We start from the raw sequence: 24,700 nt of genomic DNA, 5'->3' as shown, positions 1-24,700 counted from the left end.
AGTATTTCGTCAATGATGTCTATATCTGGTGGCCCTCTTCAGTGTCAAAAATAGTTTTTTTGCAACATTTTTTTCACTGATCCTCTGTTTATTTTCTAGATTACGTTTGAAATATTGGTCAGAATGTTACTAGGAATTGATCCGGGGAAAGAAATGGATCTTATAAGGACAGAATTTTACGAACTTATCAAGGCCATTATATGTATCCCTGTCAAATTCCCTGGAACAACACTGTACAAGTCAGTGAAGGTATGCACCCCTCTCAACACATTCTTATTATAAAATGTCTAGTATTCAAATGAAGCTATTATGACTTGGGACAAATTTATAGTCCAAGGAGAAAATGGTGGAGCTGATAAAAGAGATCATACGATATAAGGTGGAGAAAGGTGAATATCGAGCACTGTCAAGTTTCGTTGATGTTCTGATTGATGAATTCCATGATGCATCTGATCAAAAGACAATTGAGTTCATATGCGGAGCCATCATAGAGATGATGATACCAGGGCAGGACTCTGTTCCTATGACTACGACTCTTGCGATAAAGTATCTGACCGATAACCCTGCTGCGATAAAGCAATTACGGGTACAACAACCCCAACCTTGTTGAAATGTAGCTGTTTCTCTCTTCTGGTATCTAAATTTTCACAAAGCTTTGATCTTGAGAATTATTTTCATGCTGCTTATTTTAGGAGGAGAACATGGAACTAAAGAGGAAAAAAATCCAATCTGGTGAACCCTATACTTGGTCTGAGTACACATCATTGCCTTTTACTCTAAATGTGAGCACTTTTGTTTGGTAGAACCATACTCCCATAAGATGAAAAACTATATGATCTACTGAACTTGTTTTGTCTTCTAGGTGATCAATGAGACTCTTAGGATGGCAAACATTGTCAATGCTGTTTGGAGAAGGTGTCTCAAGGATGTTGAAATCAAAGGTAGACTTCTAACTGCTCCATTACTGGTTTTCATTCTACTTTGGTGAGTAGGAGTCTTGTATTGATACCTGGGTGGAATATTTTTTTGATCAAATCAATAATATATGGAATTATGCTCATAATTTTCAGGTTATCTAATTCCCAAAGGGTGGTGTATTATGACATCTTTCTCTTATGTTCACATGGATGAAGAAATTTATGAGGATCCATTTAAATTCAATCCATGGAGATGGGAGGTACATTTTCTTTTTTTCTCATTTATTATTGGTCTCTACCATAAGGTTGCTCGGTACATTTTCTTTTTTTCGTTTATTATTGGTCTATATTGTTTTTTTTTTCTCGTTTATTATTGGTCTATACAGTAAGGTTGCTTGGTACATTTTCTTTTTTTAATTTATTATTGGTCTATATTGTAAGGTTGCTCCTTTGTGATACAAAAATTAGGATTCGAGTCCGCATAGACTGGAACTTTTTTTTTTTAATGTGATTGTATAAGAAATTTATTTTGATGAACCAGGGTAAAGGACAACTCAACCAGAATAATTTTACTCCATTTGGTGGTGGACAGAGGCTTTGTCCTGGTTACCATCTGGCCAAAATGGAAATTGCAGTCATTCTCCATCACTTCATTACTAGTTTCAGGTACATTGTTTTGATACATCTCTCTCCTTTGGTTATCAACAACAGGACTACTAACTTGCCATGAAATCAATCTTTAACTTGCCATGAAATCAATCTTTGCAGTTGGGTGGAGGCTGAACCTGACACTGTCACCACTTTTCCAAGAGTCAGGATGAAGAAGAAATTCCCTGTCATAGTGTCACCAATTTCTGATTAGATCTATACTTCATAGACTCTCCTCATCTTGTTCCCCTTGATAATTGTTCCTGGGTAATAATTGCAACATATTTATTGTCACTGTATGTGCAAAAGAACAATTTTAGTCACTAATTAATATTTTGTCTACAGAGTAAAAATATTTTTTATTTCAAGGTCTTTCTTTCACCCATTCATTGGTAAAAAAATCAACATCAGATTTTTGTCCACTTTCTTTGCACAAGACCAATTATTTATATAATAATAATATATTAATCAACTGGGATGTCTTAATTGAGGCTTCATGTAGATTTTAGAACTACTTTCAATAATATTTTGGATTTACAATCTTATAATATTATATAATATCACAAATTACTTTCAATAATTTAAATTTTTTTATTAACATCTTAAGATAACATCAACATTTGAAAATTTATTATTCGATAAAATTTATCAAACATCAAATTCACTTTTGAACTCAATACACATCTTAAATGTGTTATCAAAAAAAAAAAGGGAACCTCATCACAAAATAGTGTGTATGGTGCTTTATTAATTTAACAAATTTAATTAACATGTATATCTAAATATTTTTTTTATTATAATATATTTTAGTTACTCGATAATAAATCCAAAGTCAAAATATTACAAAGTAGTTCGATTCCCACAAAATTAATTGCCTCGAGAAATATCCTTTCGATACGGATGTAAAGAGTCAAAATCAAATCACTTGACGTTATAATTAGCATAATTATATGCCATCTTATTTTGATGGGACTTTCAATTGACATGTGAGGCTAATCAAATATTTAAATTGGTGTACTAGTAAACTTATTATTAATAATCAAGAGATGAAACAAATTAAGAATGAACCAAAATATTCTTATTAATATGATATTCTCTCTCCAATAATTTTATGAGAAAAATACTATTTTGGGAGGACTATTTAATAGGTCAACTCATGCATCAACCCATCCTTAGACTCCTTAGTCGAACCAAGAGGTGGAAATCTTGATCCTGAGTCAATCTAACCCGACGATCGGTTGGATTCACAGGTCGGGTCAGATCAAAACATCTTAATCAAGTAATGTGTCGACTTGGGTTTGGGCCAAGCACGCATTCCCCAAGTCCTTTTGGGGTATCGCTCGACCCATTAATAGAACTCGACCCAATGGCAGATTGAAAGCTCCAATTTTAGAACCCCAAATTAGAGTTGGGTTTCGGTTCGAGCGAAATGGATGCGGTTTGGGTTGAGTCGAGTCTTATCACTATGGGCTCGGGCTCGGGTCGGGTTAGATTGCTTGACATTGAGTCAGGTTCGAGTGGATTCGAGCTAATCCGCCAAATGGATGCTACAGGATTTGGCTCGAAGTTAATGGATTGGGTCGAGTCGAGTCTTATCACTTATCGGCTCGGCCTGGGATCGTGTCAGGTTGCTTGATTCCTCGACCGAGACCAGGTCAGACTTTTCCAACTCGGGTTTGGGTCGGGTTCGGATCGGATTCGAACAAACCTTCCATCAGTCTAAACGGATGTTAACCCGAACCCGTTCCAAGTTCCGTTGGAGAGTCGCAACATAAGCAATACGAAGACCAACTCGTCCTGGTCCTCTCTCTCTCTCTCTCTCTCTCGCTCTCTCGCTCTCTGTGGTTGATCCTCGTCCCTTGGCCTCGCCGGACCCGTGTCGCCTCCGCACCACCCATCGGCGACTCGACGCCGACCGCCTTCTTACGCCTCCACTTCCATCAGATAAGAACCGAACCTGCCATCGGGATCGCATCGGTCGGTGTAGATCAAGACCTTTGGACCGGAGGGGAGGGCAGGAAGCGCACCGTGTCCGGCGCTACCTCGCCGGCGATGTCAAGGATACCGACTGGAAACAGGAGGGATACCTCCCAACCCGGTAAGAATCCTCAAGAACATGTAAAATCATTGTTTATTTTATCTATTTCAAGGTAGATCTGATTGTAGCATCAGGTAATCCTTCCTTAAAGCTATACACCCGAGTTCAAGGATGATCGAGAAAATCTTTTCTCGATGCGAGATGCAATTTTTGTGATCATATTGTTGCAGATCCTTGTGTCTTTCGTATGTATCATCAAGTGTTGAGCTCGTTGATTCCCCTTTCATCAATCAGGTGGTTATTCAAACGAAACATCTCTTCGTGTTGTTGTGCTGGAAAATAGCGAAGTGTATATTATCATTAGCTTATCATCACGGCCCGATACCCAAGTAATATATGTGGATCCAACTACTGGCGCATTGCGTTACGATGGGAAGATTGGGAAGGATGTTTTTGGATCCGAGGAACAGGCTATGAATTATGTCACGGATGGATCAAGGTTGCTGTGTAAGAGTAATATATATGGTAGGGCTATACTTGGTTATGCATCACTTGGGAGCTTCGGATTACTTTTAGTTGCAACCAAGGTAACCGCTAGCATCCCAAATCTCCCTGGTGGTGGGTGCGTATACACAGTCACAGAAAGTCAGTGGATCAAGATTCAACTTCAAAATACTCAACCCCAAGGAAAAGGTGAATTAAAAAACATTCAGGAATTAGCTGAGCTTGACATTGATGGAAAACATTATTTCTGTGAAACAAGGGATATTACCCGCTCCTTCCCAAGCCGCAGGAGTTTTCAGGAACCAGATGATGAATTTGTTTGGAATGGTTGGTTCTCAAAGCCTTTCAAAGATATTGGGTTGCCAAAACATTGTGTCATTCTTTTGCAGGTAAGTAACTTACGTCGTTTGATGTCTGTTTATTTTATCTCTTGCATTGTATCTCAACCTGCTGTCATTATTAAATTGAATGTAAAGGCCACACTGCACCCTATTACATGTGAATTATATTTCTTTGCTGTAATGTTACATTGCTCTTGGACATAACTTGCTGATTTTATCTTATGTGATCATGAAATAGTTGGTCACTCCAAAAATTTGTTGTGAGTAAGCTGCACAATTAATGAGAGTCATCATTATCCATCTTGAAACTTTGTTATGCCGATTTCTCCATGCAAAAAGGGACTGTATAAGTTGGTTCAATCAATGTTTTAAATACCAGTCTGACCAAGGACTAGTTTCGGACCATATGGCCTGGTACTGGTTGATTAATATTTTTTAATGGTACTAGGTGGCACAAGGTCAGTGTACTGCCCACTACATAAGTATTATATGGGTTTCGTATATAATTAAAACTGATCTGGATCCAGATTTAGAACCTTGGCAAGATTGGCATTACATCTTTTGGATGATTTTGTGAAATTTGACCTACAAGTTTAGCCAATGGAACCATAATAATATAATAATAATTTGAGACCAGACTTCATTCCTTTTTGTTACTTCATTTTTTTATTTTTGATGTTCTTGGACTAGAACCTCAAATTACATGCTGTGACCTCTTCTATGAGATTAGCTCTTTGGAACTAAGTATACTACTATACACATCAAGATTTGAGGAACTTTTCTCCATATTGCAAACTAGTGTTGAATAATGTGAGTTGGTTATTCTTTTTACAGGAAGCTTTACTAAAGAACCACTTTGTAATTTTTCACAGAAGCTAAGCTTAAAATTGGATCAAGAGGCTACTTATGTATGATAAACTAGATGTCAGGGAGATTAAGCAAACAAAGATTGGCTTGAAAAATTGATGTATAAGACACATATATTTGGTATTTGATAAATATGGCCTAATACTAAATGGTAAAATTACCACCCAGTTTAAGAACATACTTATTTAGAAAATATTATTGAATAAATAAAATATAAATTTCAATCTCTTTGTCCTTGCTTCTGTAATCTTTCTGATCATTATTTTTTTCCAGGCATCTCACCTAAGAATTTAGAAATTCTAATGATTTCAAAAAATTAGTGGCTTCCATTGTTTTCATGTTTACTCCTTAAATTATGAGGTCCTCTCTCTCTATACATTAGTGTTAATTCTTTAATTGAATTAAATGTTATTCTGAAAGGGAGATAACAAACTTCACTATGTTTTATGGAATACGGATAAGCTAACAAATTCATTTATGTTTCAAAATTTAGAAAAGATCATATCCATTTCATATGGCAGATGCAATAGGATGAATCAAAAGAGTTCTGCGCATGAACTTGGTATACCACACAACTTAGATGGATCCATGAAAGTGACATAAGCAAGAGTAAAGAAATTGAATAAATGAAAAAAGATGTGTGTGAAAAGGAATGGAATTTTTTATTTGTATTGTGTCCAAGACTCTAAAGTGCATTGTTGTGCTATCCTTAAACTCCTCTCAACGTTTAAGTTTTAAAAAAAAACTTATTTAAAGAAAGAGCCATGCTCAAAATTTTCAAGCAAAGCATCATTCCTTTTGATCTCTCTACTCCTCTTTAATTCCCTCTTTTGCATTTGAGGTATGATTTTTTGTTCACATTTTCCATTTAGCATCCTAATTTTCAGTTAGCGTTAAGCTTTAATGTATAAATTAATCCAACATTGGCCTAGGTCAAGCATAGATCTATATGGAGATTTAAGTGGATGTATTTTAGCTTTATTGATATCTAGGTCAGATTTAGGGTATAAGTAGGTGGTTCGGGTTTAATATGATAATTTGTCATGGCTACTATTACCAGCATATATTTCATAGTTTGAGTATGATCACATTGGTGTCTATTTATTGAATTAAAAAGGATCCTTTTTTTCGCAAGAGCATGGCATTCTGTGATAACTGGTGTTTAGGTGGTCTCTATGCTAGATTTTTCCCTTCATCCTCTACTGGATGGAGAACCACATTTGTAAATATAGAAACCCCCACCTGACTAATAAACAAATTATTATCAATATTGCAGAGTTTGTCAACATGTATTGCAGTGTTTATCAGCATCTGTTGAGCTAGGAATAATATCATTGTTATATTTTGAACATGTATCATACTGAACACCAACCAAAGGCAGCTCCCAAGGTAATATGACACTTACTTTGGTGTTAGGACGGTAGAACATGTATGTTGAGAATTCAAAGCCTATTGTAGTTATATTTTCATTGGACCGGTAATAAAGCCTTCTCACCTATTATCTCATAGAAATTATTTCCCCTTATTTTTTCTCAATTTTTGATAGGATAACAAAAATATTTATGAAGAGAGGAAAAGTGAACTTTTCAATTTCCAGATTTTTTGCATGTGGAAAATGAGATTTTTGCCCTATGCTTATCCAAAAATGTGCTAGTAAATTCTAGAAAATTATGTTTGTTAATGCTTAACCAATTATTCCATAGTTGAGAAAATGTGTTTAGCTCTCTAGTCAACTATGGTTGCAAATGGTCCATGTGATGTGCTCAAAATACTTCTTTAAAACCTTAGTATTGTCTTCCTTCATTAAGTTCATTGATTATTTTTTGTGTCATTTTCAGGGTTTTGCTGAGTGCCGGAGTTTTGGTGGTACAGGTCAGCAAGGTGGGGTTGTAGCTCTTATTGCACGTCGTAGCAGACTACATCCAGGCACTCGTTATTTAGCTAGAGGTCTGAATGCTTGTTGTGGCACAGGTCAGAAACTTCTTCATTACCACACGATATTATTATCAATGGATATATATATATATATATATATATATGTATATATACATATATATATATATATACATATATATATATACATATATAGATATACATATATACATATATATATACATATACACATATAGATATACATATACATATATATATATATACATATACATACATACATATATACATATACATACATATATATATATATATGTATATATATACATATGTATATCTATATATCTATATATATACATATATATATCTATATATCTATATATATACATATATATCTGTACATATGTGTACATATGTACATATATGTATATGTATGTACATATATGTACATGTACATATATATCTATATATATATGTATGTACATATATGTACATATATATATTATTTTAAAAAATATCTAGTACCTCTTGCTGCCTGCAAACCACCAGCAACAAAGTCGAAGGTGTTGATGTAACAAAAGGTTGTTGGAGTATCTTCTCTGATTGATCATTAGTTTTTAGAAACTTGCATGACTACTTGTATAGTCAAGCATTCTGATTTAAACTACTAAGAGGCCCTGAATTGATAAAAGTTCACCTGCAATTTTTGTAAGTGAGTAACTAAATTTTTTCTGTATGGTGATGCAATTAAGGGTTAGAAACTAATATATATTAAAACATATCTTTCCTAAGCATAACTCCTGTCATACTCTTGGTTTTCATGTATATATTTCTCAAGATCTCTTATCACCCCACTTCATAGTTATTGAATGGTGATATCAATGTTCTTTTTCTGTTATTTGGCATCTGTCTAGATGCAAGTGATAGAAACTAATCCTAAGTCAACAGTGCTAAGGCTGGAACAAGATCTTGCTAACAACAACGATGCATTCTCTTTGCATATTTTTGAGTTTTGGATGATTTATTTATTGCCTACCATACATCGTATTGATAAAGTGTTACCTTAGTGATCTAAATACATAATTTTGCATGATTTGGGTGTAGCTTATCAGCTTCTGTAATTGGCATTCTTTGTCAGGGTAATGTGTCAGATCTTCATCAGGAAGGCTCTTGCTTGCGCAGCATAGTAGCTATCCTATAATTTTTGTTATACTCTTGAAGAGCCATTTAACCTCCTGTTGCGTTCTAAAACATAGATTGTGAAGCTTCATGTCTTCTTGTTCTCTAAAGTATGTGTAATTGTCGAAGAAGTAAATAATAGTTTCTGAGATGTCTTGCCATTAAGTTTTCCATCCTTTGTTGACCGGAAAAGAAATTATTGTTCTTCAATAGTGGATGGCTATTGGATCATGTGTTGTTTCTGTATTTTATTCATTATCAACGGTGCAAGACAAAAGCATGATCCATCCATTTCATTTTTGCATCAAAAGTCTATCAAGCTGAATTGTTCATTACTCACCATATAAAGATATTTACATATGTCTGTCTGGTCTATAGGGAATTTACTTGCAATTCGGTATATTATTGAGTCTACAGAAGTATGATGCAGTAGGAGGAAAGGTAATAAATGTGGAAGGGAGTGAGCATTTGCTGGTCATGCTTGATGGTTAAGTAAGACAACACTATGAATCTTGTGGCTACTTATATGATTAATAATTTAATATAATGAAGAGTGTAATATCATGGGAAAGAAACTTGGTCAAGAATTGTTCATCTGCAGTCAAGAGCCATTTTGGTCATGCCTCCAATATGTTTAAGTCAAAAAATGGAGCTTGAATAAGACATCTTCTGGCAAATTACATAATGATGAGCATATATATTGCTTGTAGTTTATTATGCATCAATCTTACAGATTGTCTGATACCGGTGTTTTTCATGTAATATAGTTCCATGGTGCCTATTTCTTTAAATTATCTACATTCCTAGGTTTGGTTTTTGGTCAGAAACTTGATATTAAAAGATGTAATTGAGATGAATGAATTGTGTTATATTCTAGATTCTAGAATATCATCTGTTTATTATCTTTGTTGAGAGTAATGCTAGAGATGAATATACTGTGCAGTAACAGGTCATATAAAAAGGGTGGTCTGCTGTATGAGGCTCCTACCAATGTGGGTGTAGGAAGGGTCAATATATGCAGTCTTAACCCAACTGATAGAGAGATTGTTTCCATTGCTTGAACCTGTCATGTGGGTCATATAGGAACCACATTGCCGTGGCGCTAAATTTTGCCTTCACTTGTAAGATCATGAGAAGCAATCTTAACATTCAAAGCAAGGATTTAAATTCTAGTCCACACCAGATACTGGCCAGTTGGTTGATTGTATGATACACAACTGCAGTGTCGTACACCTATGGTACATGCTGGTCAGTGCATACTGATATATTAAAATTTTGGGTCAAATATTGATATTAAATATTAGCTACATTTACCTTTTCATGTAGTCTTTCAATGATGATTCGCTTGTTTTATTGCTAATGAATTAGCAACCACGTGCTAACTCTCTAGTCTGAAGCTCTTTCAGTGGAGAATTACTGTAGCTGCAATATGTGACATTTTACATCAAATCAGTAAAATAATGTTGTAAAGCGTCTGCATAATATACACAGCTAATAAGGCTTTTGACATGATTTGGCAAAATGCATTTTGATTAGTTATGTGTGCAACATAAATTAATTATTCTTTTTATTTCTTTGTTTATTTTTATGTATAGATAATATATTTCCCTTTTTTTGCTTTAAAAATTAATACCAAATGTCCTAATGTTGCTTAGATGACATGATTGGGTTGTTATTATTATTATTATTTTTTTGCTTTCAGATTTAAAAGCTTGGTTCTTGTTCACTACCGCTAATTGTTACGTAGTTTTGTATAATATGGATCCAGACCACCATTTCCACTTGTTATTAATTATTGTAATTCTGAATTGAATTATTGAAAAGATGGTTGAAACTTGAAACTAATTATAAGTATTTGGTCCAAATAAATAAAATTAACTGCTAGTTCCTGTTTATCTAATTTAAAACTAACTTGTCTCTGCATGCAACATACACCATCCTTTTTTTTTATTAGGCTAGTCCACTACTATTGATGAATCATAGTGCAATTTAGTATATTACGGATTTTCATCGACATTTATTATTGTAGGAAATGAAGTGGAATGTGAGCAGCTTGTGTGGGTTCCTCAGCGGGCAGGGCAAAATGTTTCATTTAGTTCATACCTCTGGCGACGTGGCACTATACCCATCTGGTGGGGTGCAGAGTTGAAGATTGCTGTAGAGGCCGAAATTTATGTTTCTGCTCAGGATCCTTACAGAGGAAGTTTGCAGTACTATAAAAGACTAAGTAGGAGATATGGTCCACAAATTTCTGAATTGAAGGCAGTGGGACAAAAGAAAACTCCGGTTCCAATTATTTGTGTTAACTTGCTAAGAAGTGCCGAGGGGAAGGCAGAAACCATTTTGGTTGAACATTTCAAAGATTCTGTAAAATATGTAAGATCTACAGGAAAACTTCCTTCTACTTTTATTCAGTTGATTAATTATGATTGGCATGCGACTGTAAAGTCCAAAGGTGAACAAGAGACAATTGAGGGGCTATGGAGACATCTCAAGGCACCTACAATGGCTATTGGCTTTTCTGAAGGAAATTATTTTGCTTCAGAGAAGCAGCTCAAAGAATGTAAAGGACTAGTGGTCTCTAATGATGACTTTGACGGTGGATTCTGTTTGAGATCACTCCAAAATGGGGTGATACGGTTCAATTGTGCAGACTCATTAGATAGAACAAATGCTGCCAGTTACTTTGGGGCTCTTCAGGTTTTTGTGGAACAATGTGAACGCTTGGGCATATATCTTGATAGAGATGCATTTTTTGGCTTTTCTTCAATAAACAAATCTGCAGATTATAGTGGAAATACAGGTCCTTTGCCACCCGGTTGGGAGGAACGTTATGATTCTGTAACAGGTAAACATTTCTATATTAACCACAATACACGGACAACTACCTGGGAGCATCCTTGCAAGGGCAAACCCTGGAAGAGATTTGACATGTCATTTGATAGATTCAAGAGTTCAACAGTGTTAGCTCCAGTAAATCAACTGGCTGACCTTTTCTTGCTAGCGGGTGACATTCATGCGACATTGTATACTGGTTCAAAAGCAATGCATAGTCATATTCTAAATATATTCAATGATGATGGTGGGAAGTTTAGCAAGTTTTCTGCAGCACAGAATGTTAAGATTACACTTCAGAGGCGATACCAAAATGTTATAGTGGATAGTTCTCGCCAAAAGCAGTTGGAAATGTTTCTCGGACTGAGGCTTTTCAAGCACCTTCCTTCCATACCTATGCATCCTTTGAAAGTAAATACATTCTTTCTCACAGTTATTTTCCTTGGTTGATATGCACATATGTATTTATCTTTTCGGATGCTTTTATTCCCTTTACCAATTTTCAGTTACTTTGTATATAATGTGTTCCCTTTCCTATTGCTTAAATTTGTAACACATTATATGGTTGTATAATATTATTCACATGTGATCGTTGCTTGATGGTTGTGTCCTGTGATCATAGTGTTACCTATTATTTATTTATTTGTTTTCATGTATTCATTATTTTAGTTGAGGAAGATTACAAACAGAGAAATATATATTCGGAATATAGCAATGCGAAAGTCACATTTATATCTGACTCACTTGACCTTTCATTTAATTGTGTTCTTTAAGGCTAAACTTTCATGACCCCGGTATGCAGTAGGGAATACTTTGTTCTAGATCCTCATGTTCTGCAACATAAATAGATCTAGTTTTTCATTTGTTTTTAAATTCTTTAAAGTGTGAGGCAAGGTTGTAATTTTGTGTCCTGGTACTATACCGGTCAGTCAGGGCTCGGACTGGTATCAGGACCATACCAGTGTATGGACATTCGATACACAGGTATGTATCAAGTTTCAGAAAAAATCATGAAAAAATCTGAAGAACTTGAAAAGAAACTGCCTGGTACTGAACCTACACCGGTGATACAGGCTCTGTACTGGGTGTACCACTCGGTCTACCCTGACCTGTGTACTGGTAAGTTGTCAGAGTGGTAAACACCATGCACTATGCTGTTCCAGATGGTAAACCTTGGTGTGAGGATAGATTTCCATTGTCAATCTAGCATATGTAAACCTTGGTGTGAGTAAAGATTTCTATTGTCAATCTAGCATATGTAAACCTTGGTGTGAGGAAAGATTTCTATTGTCAATCTAGCATATGTGTGTACTTTGAGCTTAGTCAGCTTTGGGATCATTTTATAGTTCTGAGCTTTAGAAGTTTCACATGATATATTCTGGCAGTTTGTAAAATATATGCGCATACTTCCCTTTGTATTTAGTGCATAATTTTGGGTGGATATTTGTTGTACTAAATATACTATATAAAACCATCAAGTGGGCATAATGATGAAATGATAAAACTGCTAGTCATAGGTGCCCAGCAAGCCAATCACGTGAGTGATGACACGTGTGACTTGATACATAATCTTTTTGCTTATTATATTTTGGCGTATATCACTTTATAACTATTGCATATATGCATATATATATTGTGATATCCTTGGATTTGTGCAATGTGAATCGGATCGTGATGAGATCACGATAATGAGATCGATTCACCTTTAAACATATATCCTAAATAATCCCGGTCATAGATTACTCGAGAGGGACATCGTGATAACCGGATAGACTGGTGTGCTGTATACCCGTCCATATGATGGATGCAGCTGGTCTCATAGCTGCTCGTGTAGGGACACTAGAGATACAGTACAGGAGCTCATTGGAGAATAAGTTCACTGATTAATCCGCTTACGGAATGCTGGATGGTTGATGATGCCTTATTGTCAAACAGCGATTCCGTAGTCTTAGTGGTATATCTGGTCCTTAGACTTGAGACACCAAGGATGTCCTGTATGAGTGCTCCACTCTTTGATACCAGACTTATAGGTTTGGCTGTCCCAGATCTAGTACAGCTGGTCATTGGGAGTGGTAGTCGACCTTACGAGGGCTATTGTGTGTCGATAGAGGATCATCCACTCTTGACGTCATGAGAGGAATATCCCATGTGTTCTTGCTCAGACAAATCCCTGGCCAGGGTCATTCGGGTTGAGAGAGAAAGAGTTCTCCGGGAGAATCCGATTAGAGCGAGACTCGAGTAGAAACCGTATGTGTCTGACAGCACCATGCTCGATATACGGTCTCTGGGATATTAGATGGATGAGGGACTATAGGTACACGGTAACTGAGGACAGACAGGTCCAATGGATTGGATTCCCCTGTATCGTCTGGGGACTACGGCGTAGTGGCCTAGTACGTCCGTAGTCGATGAGTCCAGTGAATTATTACAGAGATAATAATTCACTGAGTTAGAAGGAGTTCTGACAGGTATAACTCACGGCCAGCTCGATATTGGGCCTAGAGGGTCACACACATATGATAGGTATTGCGATGAGTAGAGATTCGGATTTGAGATATCCGACGGAGCCCTTGTCTTATTGGATGCAGATCCAATACCTACTAGGGGAGGACCCATTAGGGTTTGACAGGGGACCTCTATAAATAGGAGGGATTCAGAGCCTCATGGGCTAGAGCTTTTGCTTGCCTCTCCTATTCTTTTTCCCCTCTCCACCTCAGAGCAGGCCTGGAGTTTTGAGGAGTGTCGTCGCATCCCTGCTGTGTGGATCATCGCTAGAGAGGAGGACGCTTGACCTCCTTCACCCTCTCCTAAGGATCTGCATGGAAATAGGGATATACGATCTCCCTAGGTAACACAATCTACTCTATACGTAGTTTTTCAGTTTCGCGGATTTTGCGAACCAATCTTCGCACGACGACGAACATCTCTTTGGGAATCGGGGATTTTGTTTTCTTTTTCTTCCGCTGCGCATGTGATGTCGCCCCCAAGATTTCCAGACAAAAACCACTAACTAGTTACTAAATAGATTATTAGATTGTAAGATTCTTATAATCAGGTAAATATCCAACAGTGAGATGCATTAGTTTTGTCTATTGTGTATCAATGTTTAAAATTTCATGGCAGAGTTCATGTGCTAGTAACATATTGACATGATATAGTACCCAATACTGATAGGCAAGGGATTTATGCTGGCTAGTCAGGATCTGTTATAAAACAACACAGTCTCAGGCTCTCAATGAATCTCAATATGGTGTTAGAATCCCATGAACTGGCATGTGTTTTGATATAATCTATTGTACAAGATGTATTGGGTAAATCTGTTGAACTAGCATCGAGAGATATCTATTGCACTCCTCAAGTTAGTTTAGTTGATAATCTTATTTACAAATTTTTTTTTATCATTTTTCTCAAAATTTCTGAGGTGATGATCTTGATAATTTGTTGAATTAATAACTTATAGTGAATGCATTACTTATTCCTGAATGACTGCCCTAAAATTCCAAGTAAATATTGGAATCTATACTTCTCTCAAGCAGTAATATGTTCGCTTAAACATGAAAAATTTGCTCAATTGTTTCATTCAGGTATTATCACGGCCATCTGGATGTTTTCTAAAACCAATTCCGACTGTCCTGCCAACAACTGACAATGGTTCTAGTCTCCTCAGTTTTAAGAAAAAGAACCAAATTTGGGTATGTTATATTCATTTTTGGTGGTCTGGGTTCTAGATATTTCTAGTACAGAGGGCTTTTGTTTAATTTTTTCTGTTAATTACTACTTTGTAGTGTCATTTGAGCTAAACAATTCTTATGTTGTCACAGGTGTGTCCTCCTGCTGCAGATGTTGTTGAACTTTTTATCTATCTTGCAGAACCTGGCCATGTATGTGAAATTCTTCTAACAATATCACATGGTGCAGATGATTCCACTTATCCAGCTACTGTTGATGTTAGGACTGGATGTAGTATAGATGAGCTTAAGCTTGTTCTTGAGGTTAGTTTTCTCATTCACAAGCCTTTTATGCTGTAATGTTTTGCTAAGTGTTTCCTATGAAATGTTTGGCCAAAATTGTTTTCTTTTGTGAAGATTGTCTTTAATGTAATCTTGAAATGATTCAAGCAATATTAAAGCATAATGTGCCATACCTATGCCAGCATGGTGAGTACTTGACCAAATACCTTGCTATAGACAGTTTGGACCATTAGGATTTTAATATCACTAAGAGAGGGGTGAACAGTGCTAGTGTAAAATTTGATTGTCTTAGTTAATCCGAAGTAGAAGCAAGTATAAGAGGATCAATATAACCAAGCATATATAACCAAGTAATGTTAGAAGATAAAAGTGCATATGGTCTCATAGTAGTTCGATCTTCCTGACATGTTCATTCTTGATTTCTTTTTCCTTGGGACCATCAGCTTTATCACGACTCAGGCCTGATGGGCTAACTGACCTATCGATTTCGTTTGGCCCAAACCACTGATCAAAATGTTTAAGTTGAAATTGATAGTAGTACACTCCAGTGATTTAAAAAGCACTAGGCGCCACGGTCCAAAAACGCCCGAGGCACTAGGCGCTTGCCCGAGCGAAGTAAGACGCTAAAATATAAAAAATATATAATATAATTATTTAATTTTTAAAATAAAAATATGCTATTAAATTAATCTAATAAATACAAATACTATTACTAGTATACGGTTAACAGTATACTATCGAAAGAGGAGAAGAGTGTAAGGGAAGAGTCGGAAGACCGAGGGTGTTGACTGAGAAGAGTGGGAGCGGCAGCTGCGAGTGATGACAGTGGCAGCCGCAGCAGCGACAGCGGGAGCGGCAAGCGGCGACAGTGGCACCGGCAACAACGAGCAAGGGGAGCGGCGAGTGGAGATAGTGGCAACGATAGCAGCGAGCAACGACAGCAGCAGTGGGAGCGGAAGCGGCGAGTGGAGACAGTGGCAACGGTAGCAGCGGCAACGGGAGCGGCGACAGTGGGAGCGGCAGCGAGCAGCGGCGGTAGTAGCGTGAACGGCGAGCAGGGTTAGGGTTGGGGAAGTCACGCTGATATCGATGCTTTAGTTGGTTCGATTGAACCAACTAAAGCATCGGAGACCGAACCAGACCTCAAATGCTGGTTCGGTCGCCTGGTTTAACCCAGGCGCTCACCCGAAGCGCCCGACGCCTGGGCTCTGGCGAGCGCCCGAGCGCCTAGGCGAGCACCCGAGCGCCTTTTTAAATCACTAGTACACTCATCAGATCCTTATAAGCAAATCTTAATCTTGTCCACTTCCGATGTGAGACTAACTAATTTGGGTGTTACAATCTCCCCCACTCATGAGCTTGACGTCCTCGTCAAGCATAGCCTAGATCAAACCCTAGCATGGTGCATGTGAAGTATAGCCCAGTGGTGGCTCCATGTCGTGATGAGCCCTCTGACTCCATCCATGGGTAGCCCTTTCCTACTCGAGCCTTCTCACCATGCCCAAATACTAGGTTAACTCTGATACCAAATATCACGACTCGAGCCTGATGAGCTAATTAGCTTATTAACTTCGTTTGACCCAAACCACTGGTCAAAATGCTTAAGATGAAGTTGATAGTAAATTAGTAGTACACTCATTAGACCCTTATAAGCCAATCTTAATCTTGTCCACTTTCGATGTGAGACTAATTGGGGTGTTACAAGCTTTCTTTGTGGATTTGCTTTCAATGTGTGAAGATCAGCTATTCTTTACAACTTTCTCGTTTTTGAGACTTAGGAATAAACCTTAGATTTGAATACTTAAACTTTCATAAATGTCTTACACCTTCAATAACTTAGTAAGATGACTCAGACTCAAGAAGGTGGGAATAAACATTGGCAAGGCTTATAATCGAAGATTTTTAACACTTAAATAACTTAAGGGATTTTTCCACTCGTTACGCTTGGAAGGAATATTTATAGGCCCTAAAAACCTTAAAATCGGTAAGAATATAGTGATAGACACTCTTAAAGCCATATTAGTGGTACCACCATCGTTACTGGACTATTATCCTATAGTGAATACGAGGATCAAACTATATATCAACAGTTTAGATTTCACCTTTTCTAGGTTAGATTCTGTAGTAAAAGATCCTATATCCATTCGGTGGGAAAAAAAATAATATAGTTTGATCAAAGTGTAGATTACATGCTTTATAAAAGCAAAGTTTTAAAGATCAGCTTCTATGGCCACATATGCAGATCGGTCAAAAATCCACACGTTATATACCATATATTGCTGCCCACATAATTGGATCGCATATGATGTATGTGGCTTCATCATATGCATATGCCCCCACAAATGTAGATATATACATGCCTAATTATATAGACTTATATTTAGCTAAATTGTACACACCCAATTATATAAACTTATAAACTCTTACATCTCATATTCGATAGCATTTAAAGCTATTCTTAACTCTTTAAATGAACACACACAGCTTAGAATTCAAATGATCAGAGGAGTCATATGAAATGAAAAAAACAATATAGTGGATAGAAGAGATGAAAGCAAGGAATACAAGAAAGTCATAAAAAACACATAAAAAATAACTCAAATTTGAATTTCTCTATTTTCGTGTACAAAATATGATGGATAGTTCCTATTGAATCTCATATTTTGATGATGAAATCGGTTGATGCTTGAGGAATGTTTTGATCATTTTTCCTTTTCCTGTGTCCTTATCATGAAAGTTGAGTAATTTTATTATTGTTTTAATGTTATTCGTTATTGGTTTTTGTTCCTGCAGGGTGCATGTATACCAAGGTCTCCTGATGGGACAAACGTGTCCATCCCTTTGACTGGAAAAGTTGATTCCAAGGATTTAGCTGTCACTGGAAAGAGCTCACATGCTCAAGAAGGTTCCTACCTGCCTTTGTTGTTTGACTATGAAGAATTGGAGGGAGAATTGAACTTTCTAACTCGCATTATTGCACTTACTTTTTATCCATCTGTTCCTGGAAGGCCTGTTACTCTTGGCGAGGTATCAATACTGGATTTGTAGAATTGAGCTACTTGTTAGCAAAAAGGAAATTTTTTGTGTATGATTTTTCTTTAGTTCTTGCAATTATGGACCTTTTGTCTTTATAGGGACTTGAACTAAAATAGAAAGTGGTGCACCAATGAAGATTTATCTGACACTTGTTGTTGGAGCAATAGTAGTCTTTGTTCTTCATTTTTGGTGCTTTTATTGTCTGTTTAAAGTCATGCATCAAACAGAATTTCCTGTACCAGTACATAATATGCTTCAATATGATGGTGTATTTTACTTGAAATTCTTGCAACTTTTGGCTAATTTAGACAAATAGAAAATCTGCCATCATTTTTGTTATTGTAAAGCTATGGCCAAATATTTTGTTGGATGAATGAACTACTTTTGTCCTAAGAGAATTTTGTTACTGAAAATGTTGTTGTTATCATTATATTTCAAAATTACTCTAGCTTGCTTAATTTGGGGGAATTGAACTGAAAAAAGTTGGGTAGTTGATGAGCTGCACTTTCTTATTACTTGTTATCTAGATTTGCTCAAACTCTAGGAAAACTTTTGACTGTAATGAGTGTGAACTGGACAAATATTGGGCAGTCTCCCTGACAAATAATTTTACCTTGTTATTTAGGTGAAATGCTTTTGCGCCTGAAGTTTCCTCTGACATTGCAATACCTCACCAAGTCATGTTAGGTTTTCCTCTGATGTTGTAATAGTCTAATAGCTCCTTGAGTCATGTCAGGTTTGTTTAAGGGGCACCCCTATTTGTGAGGTCGGAACTAGTGTGTTGATCAGTGAAGGTTGTGAAAATAGATGAGACAAGGTTCTTAATTAGAAATAGTGATTGAGGACCCGAAGAGACCAACTTCCATAATGCTAGCTGTCCTTAATAAGAATGATTTTTATGTTTTCTTGTAAAATGATTTCTGAAAAGTTAAATTTTACATTGTTTTTGCAAATAGCTTCTATCGAAATATTAAAAGTGACTAAAATCCAGGTTTGAATAAAATTGCTATGATTTTACTCATTCCTTGTAAGCTTCTATGTTGTTAAACATACTGCTGTATAAGGATATGTGTTCTGTGCATTTTTGAGCCACTGATTTCAATAATCATGTTCTTCTAGTTGTCTCCGATTATTTTTTTATCAACTTAATATTTTGCAACTAAACATGGACCTCTTACAGATTGAAGTGCTTGGCGTTTCTCTTCCATGGACAAGAATATTTACTGAGAATGTCGTTGGTGCTAACTATATCAAACTTCTCCAAGAAAATTCAAGGCAGAGTAACACTTCTCAACAAGGCTCTGATGTAAATGTCACCACAAACCCCTTTTTGTGCAATTCGAACGATATCTCTGGTTCATCTTCATCTAATGGAGGTGGACGACCAGCTCAACAAAGTGCTACCGACAATCTTATTGACCTGCTAACTGGAGATCTTATAACTTCTTCTCAATCAGAGATTTCAAGTATAACAGAAAATTCTCAGTTTAACAGTCAAGATCCGCTCGACCTTTTTGGGGGTTCTGTTGCTGATAACCTTTTTCGAGCTCCTGATAACACAGAGAGTGAGTCCAAAAATGAACCAGTCAAAGAATTCGGTGGTGTTCAACATTACATTGATATCTCCACATCCCTTTTTGGTTCTAACAAGGTAAGGTAGCAAGCTAACCTTTTGTGTGATAACTATTTTGCAATTATTATTATTTCACTGTCATTTGTGGCATTAACATAAGGGGCATCATTTGTTTGCAAGACTTTCAGTTAGTGACCTATGCCTAGCTTGTGCAATGATGCCTAGGAAAGCACATACGAAGCTTTTACTAAAACTAAATGAATTATAGCAAGTTAACTCTCTCTCTCTTTTTTTTCTGAATTTTGCTTTAATAATCTAAATGTGTACTTTGAGCCAAAACTCAAAAGTAACTCTTATATATTTGTTTTCTTTCTCTCTCTTTTTTAATTACTGTGACTTTATGTCTTTGACATTCTTTTTAGAATGAAATCAGCAGCATGTTCATAGATAGTGCAGACGATGTTTAAGGGGGATGCACACTAAATGTAATCATGCTCTTTTTAACTTAACTGGTTTATAAATATAAAATTGATAAAATTGCTGGTTCATTTACATCATGAGTAACTAAGCAAGAGGCAGAAGGTCTCTATGTTCTTTGCCTGTTTCACAATTTTTAACTCTCTCTACTAAGAACTTGAGTAACCTAGGCCAACAACGTTCTCTATTAAGAACTTGATGGACTTTCGTGGTCTTGGAAAAGATCAATTTTCTGTTCAAGTTAGTAAACATGCACTTTCCATTCTGCTATATTGTATGCCTTTCTTCTGCTTTCTGGCTGATTTAAATTGTGGCATTCAGCATCCCCTGATTTGCAGGATGAGATCAGAGATCACAGAAGGATAGTACCTGGAATTGGTGTATTGGTTTTCAAAGGAGACCTATTTATTTTACTTTGCTTTGTATGTGGTTGTTGAGGCTTTTAAAGGTGATAAATTTTGTGGAGAATAATGGAATATTTATATAGGAGAAAAAGTTATTTATAGTTATTTATATAGGACAAAGTTTTTTTTGTCTCTGATGATCAAGGGAAAATCTGTAAGAAGAAAGCTTCAAATGTTTATATCATTAGAAATGGACATTCTGTGTATTTGTTTATGAACAAGTGACCATTATCCCTCTTATTTTAAACAAAGGGGTTATTCAGAAGGAACATAGTTTTGCCGACTTGTCTTTTGACTTCTACTCAGCTTGGTCAGATTTATTTTTATATTTTTTCTTTTTCTGTCTACCACTTTGCTTAGCCATTCTTGTTAATACATAGTAAGTTGAAAGATTACACTACTGGAAATAAAAAATGCTTATATTCGATTGTTTTGTTTCTCTTTAAAAAATTTTTATTGTTCCTGTTTAAATAGCATACCTGGCTTTCTGTTTAAGTTGTCATTCTATAGGTTCTAGAAAAAATGAAGCTGTGCTGACTGCTGAGCATACTTGGTAGTTCTTACTTGGAACTTTCACCATGTCATAATTTTTCTGCAATCATTGCTTTGTTAAAGTTATGTATCTGGAATAGTTTCTCCATAGTCCAATTACATATTAACACTTATATTACACTATTTTCAGGGTGGAAATTTTGACTTTATGCAATCGTTGAAGCTTGAAATAGAACGCCTTCGTTTAAATATTTCTGCAGCTGAGAGAGACAGAGCTTTATTATCTGTCAGCATTGATCCTGCAGCAATAGATCCAAATCGCTTACTTGATTACTATGACCTGGTAAGCGTATGTAGTTATGCAGATAAACTAGCTTTGCTGGCCCAAACTGCATATGAAGATAAGGTTAATGCTTCCATTGGGCTTGAACAAGTTGATGATGATATAGATTTCTGGAATATTAATGAATTTGGTGAAACATGCTGTGGAGCTGCTTGTGAAGTCCGTGCTGAAATGACTCCTACAGGAACCTTTTCCGATGTTTCATCTAGTGGCATGTTGCCATTGCTTCTGGAATGCACTATATGTCAAAGAAAGGCTTGCAAAGTTTGTTGTGTTGGGAAGGGAGCAAACTTCCTGCTTGATAATGATTTCAAAGAGGTGAAAATCTACAATGGTTTATCAAGTCAGACTGGATCTAATCATGGTGGGCAAAATGAAGGTTCCTACAGAAGCCATTCAGCTCTTGATGACGGAGTTATCTGTAAAAATTGTTGTAGTGAAGATATTCTTCAAGCATTAAGTGTGGACTACATTAGGGTTTTATGTACCTTGCGGAGAAGAGCTCGTACACACAATGCTGCTCGTTGGGCCTTGGGTCAAGTTGTTGGACCAGTGTTAGATAGTCTATATAATTCGTGGCAAAGCATAGAAACTGGCAAGAGACAGTTAAGGGCACTACTGAATGGAGCAGAGTCCCTTGCTGAATTTCCTTATGCAAGCCTATTGCATCAGGTATCTTGAAGTCTGTCTCTTTCATGTTTAAAATTTAATTTTCAAGTTATATGGGAGAAGATGTTTCAAATATGTTTCACTTAAATATGAGATGTAAATGGTTTCTGAAGGTAATTTGGGTCCTTGGGTGTTATAATCTTGAAAGAAAAGTGAAAGAAGTAAATCTTGGGGATGTAAAACAATGCGGAAGTAATTCTAGAATATTATATCATTCTAGAATTACTTCTTTCATGAATTTTTAGCAGTAAAACCATGCGAAAGGGGTATTTCATAACATACACCATAAACTTCGGTCTTGTTCTAGTTATGCTGTTTTGACTTACGTGTTACATGTTTGTTGGACTTGGAGTAACATGTATTAGTAATATTTGAAGGATTACATGCCTCTAACATGCTCAACTGAGGCTTCTATCTTAAATGATTGCTTCCTTATCATATTTAAGCTCGCCAGTAAGGATCAAAGATATACTTGTTGAATTAAAGGTAAAATAGTCAAATATTATCATGGTTTGAATATGTCCTCTTTTATCTGATGGCATTGAAGAGACTGCCAGTTAAGCTCAATTGAAAAAGCCACTTGATTTTTCTGAAGTCAATGACTATCTCTGTCTTGTATGATCACTTGCCTTTGTTGGCAAGGGCAATGCTAAGACCCTAAAGTCTTATTATAAAATGCTTTGATACCAAATGATAGAACCCTAAAGTTTTATCGTAAAAGAAATAGAAGAAAAGGGGATGATCACTTCGAGGCGATCGGCCTCCTTGATCATTTCGAGGGGATCGGCCTTCTTGATCGCTTCGAGGGGATCAGCCTCCTAGGGTTTGTCATAACAATGAAATAATATTTCATTCATTGATTGCTTGATTCGTTGATTAATTTAAAGAAAGAGTTACATCACTATTTATAGAGTTCCACCTAGAGTCCATCAGGACTTGGACTCTTAATAATAATTAAATATTAAATAAATTTTTACCCGGCTCTAACTGAACTAAACTGACTCAATAAACATTATTCAAAAACTCAGACAAAGGGTCCTAACAATTCCTCCCTCTTCAAATCAGCCTTGTCCCCAAGGCTGAGCAGCATCAAACTCGGGGAGCTTCTCTTTCAGCACTTCAGTCATAGGCTATCTGCAACGCATTACAATCCGTTGATCAAGTAAGTATGGTCTCCACTTTTTGATAGTGTAAGCAACAAGTTGGTCTTTCAGTGTAGTAATCATTGCAAGAAACTCCTGGCCTTGTATAATCAATTTTTTCTTTGAACATTTGCTATCACAAGTTAAAATCCGTCCATCAGCGATCTTTACTTCGAATATGTCACAGCCTTCAATGTAGTAAGCTAATCGGGCTGCAACTTTCCTGTGCTACCAGTATCAATCAGAACTATAACATGCTGATGTTCCAGAGTTCCACCAACTTTTATAGTTTGCGGGTTAGAGTAGCCGGTTAATGTATGCATCGTATGTATGGTAGATCCAACATCTTCATTAGAATCTATACCTTCATGATCAGAGTCCACATTCTTAGCTTTCGGTTCCTCTCCAATTGGTTCCATCATCAGAAGTTGCCCTTGTTTACATCGGTTCTCCATACTCCACTTTTCATCATAGTACAAACCCCTTGTTGATATTTCCTTGCTAATTTTTTTCTCGTGTAGATGTGCGAATGAGATCGCAGCTATCATAGTGCTGGGTTGACAAGCCTTAACTTCACACCGGATATCTGGATTAAGTCATTCAATAAATATACCTAGAAGTTGTCGTTCCGACCAATCTCTAGTTGATTTGACAATCTTTCAAACCTACTCTGATATTCTAGCATTGTAGAAGTTTGACAAATTTTGGCAAGCTGGCAATCAACATTCTCATATTCTGATGGGCCAAAGCGAACAAGAAGCCCTCTTTTGAACTGCTCCCACGAAGGAACTCCGTGGAAAGTTTCATACCTATCGTACCATTGGATTGCATCTCCATCGAGCTGCGGCTGTTTAATGTATGCATCGTATGTATGGTAGTTGCCCTGTTTCGATCGCCGTGAGGAGGGGGGCAACCAGCGGCTGCGGCTGCGACCCGGGGGGTTGGGGGGGGGGGGGGGGGGGGGGTGAAGGTTGACCAGATAGGCTTCAGAGGGAAGAAGATGTGGTTATGGCGGTTACGGCGCAACGAGGAGGGGAGGTTGCCGGCTGGGGAGCAGCAACAGCGGTGGTCGAGCGGCCGAGAAGTAGCGGCAGCGGTGGAGGAGGAGTCAACGGTGTCACGGTTGGGAACAAGGGCAACCGGTGAGTTGCCCTGTTTCTGTCACTGCAGAAGGAGGCGCTGGTGACGCTTAGGGATCGCGTGCGGTTGAGGAAACGACGGTGGCTGCGGTGGTCGTGGTTGCCTTGTTTTGATCGCTGCGAGGAGGGATGGTCGAGCGACTGCAGTTGCAACCCAAGGGGAGGCAGCGATGGTGGTGCAGTTGGGGGTAGCGCCACCAAGGGCTCGCCACTACGGTGGTTGTGACGGCGCGGA

General features: G+C 37.0%; 2 protein-coding genes across 2 annotated transcripts in view; both read left to right on the top strand.

Moving 5' to 3' along the window:
• The window catches only part of LOC103995745 (3-epi-6-deoxocathasterone 23-monooxygenase CYP90C1), a 2,628-nt gene extending 680 nt beyond the window's left edge, over nucleotides 1-1,948 (top strand). The window contains exons 2-8 of the mRNA XM_009416426.3: nucleotides 100-249; nucleotides 332-586; nucleotides 693-782; nucleotides 863-941; nucleotides 1,071-1,177; nucleotides 1,459-1,583; nucleotides 1,686-1,948. Of these exons, the coding sequence (XP_009414701.3) occupies nucleotides 100-249; nucleotides 332-586; nucleotides 693-782; nucleotides 863-941; nucleotides 1,071-1,177; nucleotides 1,459-1,583; nucleotides 1,686-1,779 (900 nt within the window). The 3' untranslated portion in view covers nucleotides 1,780-1,948. The remainder of the gene's footprint in view (nucleotides 1-99; nucleotides 250-331; nucleotides 587-692; nucleotides 783-862; nucleotides 942-1,070; nucleotides 1,178-1,458; nucleotides 1,584-1,685) is intronic.
• A 1,426-nt stretch (nucleotides 1,949-3,374) lies between these two features.
• LOC103995746 (probable phosphoinositide phosphatase SAC9) overlaps nucleotides 3,375-24,700 on the top strand; it is a 28,794-nt gene continuing 7,468 nt past the window's right edge. The window contains exons 1-9 of the mRNA XM_009416427.3: nucleotides 3,375-3,663; nucleotides 3,898-4,496; nucleotides 7,154-7,286; nucleotides 10,414-11,630; nucleotides 14,804-14,911; nucleotides 15,041-15,211; nucleotides 17,984-18,217; nucleotides 19,407-19,877; nucleotides 21,363-22,187. Coding sequence (XP_009414702.2) covers nucleotides 3,618-3,663; nucleotides 3,898-4,496; nucleotides 7,154-7,286; nucleotides 10,414-11,630; nucleotides 14,804-14,911; nucleotides 15,041-15,211; nucleotides 17,984-18,217; nucleotides 19,407-19,877; nucleotides 21,363-22,187 — 3,804 coding nt within the window. The 5' untranslated portion in view covers nucleotides 3,375-3,617. The remainder of the gene's footprint in view (nucleotides 3,664-3,897; nucleotides 4,497-7,153; nucleotides 7,287-10,413; nucleotides 11,631-14,803; nucleotides 14,912-15,040; nucleotides 15,212-17,983; nucleotides 18,218-19,406; nucleotides 19,878-21,362; nucleotides 22,188-24,700) is intronic.

This window comes from Musa acuminata, chromosome BXJ1-8 (genome assembly GCF_036884655.1).
Source record: "Musa acuminata AAA Group cultivar baxijiao chromosome BXJ1-8, Cavendish_Baxijiao_AAA, whole genome shotgun sequence".
Classification (NCBI taxonomy): domain Eukaryota; kingdom Viridiplantae; phylum Streptophyta; class Magnoliopsida; order Zingiberales; family Musaceae; genus Musa; species Musa acuminata.
The sequence above is the reverse complement of the archived record's forward strand: the minus strand, read 5'-3'. Positions and strand labels throughout refer to the sequence as shown.